General features: G+C 40.1%; 1 protein-coding gene across 1 annotated transcript in view; it reads left to right on the forward strand.

The window, feature by feature from the left end:
- Positions 1-5,703: 5,703 nt before the first annotated feature.
- Positions 5,704-8,214, forward strand: part of GPR183 (G protein-coupled receptor 183) — a 9,426-nt gene continuing 6,915 nt past the window's right edge. Inside the window, exon 1 of the mRNA XM_009707286.1 lies at positions 5,704-5,810. Coding sequence (XP_009705588.1) covers positions 5,770-5,810 — 41 coding nt within the window. The 5' untranslated portion in view covers positions 5,704-5,769. The remainder of the gene's footprint in view (positions 5,811-8,214) is intronic.

Here is an 8,214-nt window from a genome sequence, read left to right on the forward strand (position 1 = left end):
TGGTGAACAGCCGGCTGAACATGAGCCAGCAGTGTGCCCAGGTGGCCAAGAAGGCCAGCAGCATCCTGGCCTGTATCAGAAACAGTGTGGCCAGCAGGACCAGGGCAGTGATCGTCCCCCTGTACTGGGCACTGGTGAGGCCACACCTCGAGTGCTGTGTTCAGTTCTGGGCCCCTCACTACAAGAAAGACCTTGGGGTTCTGGAGCGAGTCCAGAGAAGGGCAAGGAAGGTGGTTAAGGGTCTGGAGCACAAGTCTGATGGGGAGCGGCTGAGGGAGCTGGGGGTGTTTGGTCTGGAGAAGAGGAGGCTGAGGGGAGACCTGATCGCCCTCTACAACTGCCTGAAAGGAGGGTGTAGCCAGGTGGGGGTTGGTCTCTTCTCCCCGGTAACTAGCCATAGGACAAGAGGAAACGGTCTCAAGTTGCGCCAGGGGAGGTTCAGGGTGGATATTAGGAAGAACTTCTTCACTGTAAGAGTCGTTAGGCATTGGAACGGGCTCCCCAGGGACGTGGTGGAGTCACCATCCCTGGAGGTGTTCAAAAAACATTTAGATGTGGTACTTCGAGACATGGGTCAGTGGGTTTAGCGGGCATGGTGGTGTTGGGTATACGGTTGGACTTGATGATCTTTGAGGTCTCTTCCAACCATAATGATTCTAAGTGCCACAATTAACTTCTGCTAGAAACTTCAGATGTCTATGTACAAAGAAGGGCCATAGACACAAATACTTGCTAACTCTAAACTGAGTTTATGCCCACTTCACGTTTAGCCAGTTAATTTCAATCATGTGGGTTAGAAAATAAAATTTTCAAGTAAACCAGAAAACTCTCAAACATGAAAGATTAAATTCTAGAGTTTGAACACTCTATATGGACATCATGTTCATCCCGAACTTGTACTGTAATAGCGGGTTGAACAACAACTATATCCTAATTTTGAAAAGCATGTTAAATTTCAATGTTTGCAGTGAAAAAGAAACACAGCAGACCAGATGGGAACATCCTACATCATATGAAGTGATGAGATTGGCTTTGCACAGAGAAAAAAAAACAACTTGAAGAAACAATAACCTTGAAAAAAATAAACCAGAGATGCAGAAGCTACTGGCAGAAAAGAATCAAGGGCAAGTACTTCTCATAAGAGAAACATGCTACTTAAAGTTTAAAAGGCTGACTATTAAATATAGATGAAAAACATTTTAACTTCAGTAAACGTATGGACAAATTACAGAAAAGTGTTCTAAATTGTATGAACAAATGGGTAGAAAGCTAAATGTTACTTCTGCAAAAATACCTATCATTGTCAGTGGAAGTTCTGCAGGATTGAACTTGCAGAAATAACCTGTTATTTTATTCAGAATAACTCACTACACTTACTAAATGTGGCACTGTATTCTTCTTCATTTAAGTTCTTCATAAAAACATTAACCTGACAAATTCACAACCATGTATTTTCGGGGGAACTGAAAATATCAGTTATAAAAGCAGCTGCAGATAATACAGAGCACGTAAACAGTGGGCTTGTAATTCAAGTTACTAGGTTACTTCAGTGCTCTGCGTTCCTACAGGCTGTCCAGACACTGCCGTATCACACTTCAGGTGCCAGCCTTTATTCTGAAAATGTTAAAACATTCTCGATAACATTCCTTAAAATTAGGGAACTCCCTGGAATATGACCACCCTTGGTAGTTGGGACCCTCTGCCTGATGCAGTCCGGGACTCCAAGGAACCATCTACTGCACCCAAGCCTTTCGCTACACATGAGCAGGACACCCCAGTGCCTGAGGCCCCTCGACACCCGCAAAAGCATTAGGGTACGTTACCCAATACTCATGTATCTAACTGCCAGGATTTCACAGGAATGCAGGAAGACAGTGGGAAAAAAACTCCAAGACAAAACTTGAAGTTGTACCTCTTGAGGGGAAAAGAAAGGTCCCTCCTGTCCATGGATATCTCAGCAGAATCACTGCAACTTTGGGTTCATTAAAATATGAGACCAACCAACTGACCGAACACTTTACAATCCCCTCATGAAGACAGAAGTCAGACATCTATCTCTCCTACAAAATGCTTTAGTTTTCAATGCAAGACTATCCAACAATTTATTCCATAAACTGCTCGGCTCCTTTGTAAACCAGTTTCAAGTTCCTTTCCCTTCCCACTGGTGAGCTAAACCAGATCTTTTCTCTTCTGCTGGCTAGAATCTTTCTTCCAATTTCAGTTTTCATTTATTCATCATTAATAAGATGCTAAGATATGTAATCATTTTTCTTTAGCTTTTTCTAAAAAGATCAGTTAATCCTATCTCCCCTCAACCGTCGTTGTGCAAAGTTGACTTACAATACCCGACCATTTCTATTCTACCAGCCTGCTGTAATATACAACACAAAATTTCTTCAGTTAGGTATTCACAATATCCTGCCCTCAGGCAAGCAATTCCTGCAAACCATCAAGGAATTAGTGCTACAAGCTGAATATGAAGATAATTTTTTATTTTTGTTTTTTTAAATCAAGGCCCCTGTCCTTTATTTAAAATATGATTAGTATGCTGCCATTCATGTGAAGGCCAACGTATGGAGATACCAATGAAACCGATGGAGCATTGTAGGAACGGCTGGCCAAATCCTGTGCCACAAATGAGTACTGCATCACTCTATTTATCCTTAACTGATAAGTTATTAATGTCAGCTAGGTGTTACAGAGTTCGTTACCATTGCTTACCCACTGACAGTTGCTGCTCTGCATCAGATGTCTGCAGCAAGTGATGGATGGTGACAGTTTACCAGGCAGGTTTGCTTTCATGATTGATCATGTTAACCAAACCAGAGTTTGTGTTCAGCAAGAGAGAGGAGCTTGCACGTTTCTAAAAGGCAGGGGCTCCCAGTGAATCCCACAATCTGCGAAATCTGGCACAGAAACTGGAGCGAGGCAGAAGACATGTGAAGGCATGAGGAAAAGCTGAAGGGATTTAGATGGTGGAGTATTTTGTTGAGGAGGTACAGTTCAACAGCTGTACTGAAAGTTTTAGCGCCCCAAGTTCATCTAAGCTTGGGTGCTTAATTTCTTCTTCCCCATCTAGATTAACCTAACACATTTTATTTGGCCTGTGCAGTTACCGTGACTCACTGGTGAGTCATCATTTACTCTTCCGCTAACTCGAGTCACTTGAGAAATCATGTCTGTCCACAAAAAAAGACAGGATTCAGCTACAGCTTAGTTCTAGATACCTGACCACTCTCCCAGAAAACAAAAGGAGTTAGTTTTGGAAGGAAGGGAAGTTTTGCAGTTAAGAAACAGGCTGTCTGGATTCATTTTCTGGTTGATCCATAAACGTCCTGTGTAATTCAGAAGTCATTTCTTACATTGGGTAGTAGCTCTCTCAATACAGAATTGTAAAGCCAAATCCAGTACCATTTGTGAACTGTTCAAATAGACTAGGGACTAAGTAAGCAGACAGAAAATAAATCATCACAGGCATCATAGCATGCTGGCCAAAATATTAACTGTACCGCTTTGATGTCACCACCTCTGAAAGTAACAAACTGCTATATTAATTTACAGGTTACTCTCCTTGCATGCCAAAAGCAAAACTTTTGGCAAGTTTTTGCACACAAATGGTAAACCCACACATGTATCACACTTTTTGATAACACTTTTTGGTTTAAATGTTCAAATCCTGGGACAGTCAAACAGATACTGGAGAAACAGCACCTGTATAAGAACAGAAAACAAATGGCTAGAAGGATAAGTAGTGAAAGAATGCAGCTCGTATCATTTAGCTCAAGTAATTAACATCACATCATGCTAGGCTGGATTGGTAGCTAATACATCAACGTAACTCAAAGGGTACAGTCTAGTAATGTATCTTAATCAAAGGAAGGCGAATCAGAGCAGGAAACACATATTGGCATTATTTTATCACGGTAAGACTATTTTGAAATAAACATTTCCTTCAACATGAAGCTGTGGTACTAATGTCAGCCCTTGAGCAAAGACTACTACATGCCTGTGTATCTTCAAATTTCCCATTCTACTATGTATTTTTGCTGCTGGTCAGGGAACCACATTGCAGTATTACTTTGCGTACATAGGAAGCAAGTTCCCTATGCAATTTCCCTTTAAACAGTCTTTAATTCTCATTACCTCATTTAAAGGGATCCTACTCCGTGATGAAGCTGAATAATTAAAAAATAATTCAAAAACAAGAAAGGAAAAAATCCAGAATAAGACCAGTAAGTTCTCTCAAAGACTTTCCGAATGTGGCGTTAGAAAATAAATGCCCCATAAAAACTGAGGAGCCGAAAGCCCTAGACTGAGCCCTTCGGCTCCCTGGCACCTAAGGGCAATCGAGGCATGTCTGCGCTGGGAGTTCAGCACCAGAAAAATCAACGTATAGTGCCAACTAAATGCTCCAGGCAGGCACCAAATTAGCTCACAAGGCTCTACTTCATTCTGCTATAGTAAAAACATTTCCCATAAGACAAGGTACATTCAGTAAAGTTTAACTTTGTCGTTAGATCTGCGTTTACTTTAGGCTTTCTGATGAGATGGACATGTTCATTGAGATCGTATCTCTGCACGCCTCCAACACTGCAACGCCAGCAAACGCTGGTGTCGTGAACACAGCCCTAACGTTTCCAAAGAGACATTCCACCCTCCGCATGGGTTGGACTCACCAAAAACAGCATCACCATGCCTACTTGCTGGTTCCTTAAAATCAGGCCACTAACTAAATGAGGCCACCTTAAAGATAAATAGTCCTTTGCAGTCATGAACGATCAGTATGAGTTTTTGGGGAAAATCCCAGGTAACTCTCGACCACAGCCTCTAACAGCAAATGACAGGATTTTCCATCTCTCTCTGATCTCCAAAACCCTCTTAATAAACACATAATTTAACGCTTAGATCGCCGGTCTTTACCCAGAAACAAGGTTATTCCAGGTAACAACGGCTTACCTTGCAATTTGACATCCCATTCCTTTTCCATTCCTTAGCCACGCATTCTTATCGATATCATTTTAGGGCATCCAGATCTGTGTTTTAAAAGCTTTTTATCTTTAATGTATTTACCTTACATGCGTAGTAGTAGTACTAGGAGTATTATCCTTGCTCAAAATGCAATAAACAGCTTACAAAGGCACACATCCTCATTAATCTCTCAAACCACTGGAGTTTTTCAACTCCCTCATACACTGTCAAAGAGCATTTCTGTAAAGTCTCCTCATCATTACGATACTAAAACAGTGCCGGGAATGTACACGGGCTGTCGAGACGTCTGTTTTTACACAGCATCTCAGTATGCCTCAGTTCCGAGGTTTTCTTGTGCTGTATCAGATCTGATCAGTAAGAAGCAGTTTTGAAGCGTGTACTGATCGTACAGCTCTTTGCTACAAACTACACTTCAGTTATTTTTAAACGCAAATGGCATCTCAACAAAGTTCTTCGCTCAGGGGTTTTAGTTGGTCAACAATTAGTCAAGTAAACCTCTGGGTAAAGTCCCTTCTGTGAAAGTCAGTAATGCGTAACTTCAGGGGGGGAGGCGGGAGGGTTCTTTCTAATTACTCTCTTTGAACAGACTGATTGTAAAAGGATTAAAAATAGATGCTTTCACATCCCATAAAACAGTAGGCAGCAAATCAAGACCAACATACAAACAAGGGGTTTTTTTAAGCACTTGAAAAACCCTACCCCTCCCACAAATGAGACTCACGTAATCACTCTTGAAAACAATGTGCAAGGGTAAACTTTTGCAGTCAAGTCATCCTGCTAATGCCCTTAACTGCTCAGGGAATCCAAGAAGCTACAGATATGTAAGTACAGAAAAGAATTCACTTTTTAATTTATTTTTTTTTTCACAGCAAACAATTCCAGAAAGACTATTTCTTTTTTGCATTATACTGAATATTTCCATGTGGTAGGAAGGATAAATGATCTTTGGATGGGAGAGACAAGGCTCGTGGAGGAAATTCTGTGGTATTTTATGTTCACATACTACTATGCTGCCAGTTAATTTTTATTTAAAGGATCTGTTGACCCACAGCACCAACAAGTTATTTCAAGTCCTTTCTTATAATACAGCCTTTTGACAGTCGCAGGGAAACATCTGATACTGCACTAGCTTTGACAATTTTTTTAGCAATAGTAACCTAAATTACACTAATGCATAGCAAGGGAAGCATTGCGGTTCTTAAGTCATTCACTGAACCTCGCAGAATACTTTAATAATACGAGAGCGCCTGAAAACAAATCCATACGATGGTCGTGAATGCACAGCTCGCTCTATTACATGCACAGCTCCTTGTCTATGAAACAGTCTCTATTATCAGCTCAAGAACTCCTCAGTCACTCTTCTCACATCTAAATATTGCAACAGGGTATTTTAAGAATTCGAAGTTTTACGAGCTAATTCCTCTTTTACCTTCTGACACGTATGTCTTTCAAAGTTTTTAGGAGGAATTCTTTTTCTGAATCGCAATCACCACACGTCTTTCTCCTTATTACTGATCTTCATGCCACAAAGCTAAAGAAATATTACAAGTGATATGATTTTTATACACCTTCCCCATTAAAAAGGATCCTTTTTTCCTATTATACTGGCAAAATAAGATAGACTGTTCAACAGACAATAATTCAGCTATCATTTATCTCAAAAAATAGGGATGGTACGCATCCCTTTGAGCACAAAATATAAGAGGTCTGTCTAACATTTTCATAGCTCCTCCTGAAGAGACAAGGGAACCAAAAACTTAGCTGGCAATTTGTCTTTCAGAGCTCAAATCTCCTCCCTTTCTGTTCAAAAGATTGAGGAGTATGTATACTGAAACAAATACTAAATTTAAGCTAGAGTTCTGAAGTTGTAAGCCCTGAAATTAAAGACTGTACTTGCACAGGTTTCATATCACCCGGGTGGGGGGGGGGGGGGAATCATATAAAAAGTGTGCATGTTTTCTAGTACTAAAATACAAACTGCCATTTGACCCCTTTTTTCTTCTGCCTGCAGGAATGTAATCGTTAGTGGCTCAGGTTTTAATTTTGTTTATTTGCTATATTTTAGGCTCTCTCCTTTTTACATTTAGTATATTTAGCCAAGTAAACTGAGGGGAGGTAAATCATCTCAGCATGAGCACGGCTCTTCACATTAGCATGCATCTTCGGTAGAGATGCTTTATGTTTGTTAGTTCTCACACTTTTCATAGGACAGATCACATTTGAAAAGAGAGATCCAACAGATAAAAGCGAGACATGTACACTTCAAATGACTTCCACTTCTTCTTTAACTAGTTATGCAGCATTTCAGCTCAACTTCTTTATTTCCATTTCGCTTACTGCAGTTTGAATTATTTTTGAGCGCCAAATCTAACTGTCATACAACTTTGCAAAATCTATAGTAATAGATAAAAGCAGGACCATAAAGATCCTACAGTGTGTGCATCTGCAAATTCTCTTAAGCACTTAAAAGAATATTTTAATTCTTCGTAGCCATCATTAAGGCAATTTCATTCATGAAATGCATACTTGGGATTCTCTGATGTGTGGCTGACAAATGTGGCTGTAGTACGCCGACAAATTTGGGTCTATACCAAGGAAGAATTAAAAAAAGTACTAGCCTGGAAACTCTCTCACCAAAATTAGCTGTGGGTTGCGACCTGAGGATTCGGTCTTCAGGTCATCAGGCCTCCGTAGTGTCATTTAGGACACAGAACTCAACAGCTTTCGAAAAAAGCTAACATAATGCACTAGAAACTATGAGTGTTAAAGTATTAGAAAGAAACAGGAAGGTTTAGGACAGGCCTGTCTCTTGCCTCAGCTTTTATTAAACCATGTGTAGCTCCCAAGCTGTCAATACATACACCTACATATAGGTACCTTAGGTATATGTTCTTGAATATTAACAAAGCATTCTACTATGCAACTTAGCATGCAAACTTTTTAACATACATAATTTAGTTGAATCAAATCTTTTTCTCAAACAGAGAAAAAACTCTACAATGAAGATCACTTGCATGGTAAATTAGAAATTTAAACTGTAAATATGACTGGTCAAAAGAAAACAATTAATTTTAGAGACTAAGGAAAAAATTGAACCTACATAATCAGAGCACTGCATATTTCCCATCTTCTGCTGTTTTTAAACTCTGTAGGACTTACACAGCTTACACCTAATAGAGGACTGTACGGTCAGGAAATCCTCAGGTCAGGCATTGCAGGGAAAGA

This window comes from Cariama cristata, unplaced genomic scaffold (genome assembly GCF_000690535.1).
Source record: "Cariama cristata isolate BGI_N322 unplaced genomic scaffold, ASM69053v1 scaffold40089, whole genome shotgun sequence".
Taxonomy (NCBI): Eukaryota; Metazoa; Chordata; class Aves; order Cariamiformes; family Cariamidae; genus Cariama; species Cariama cristata.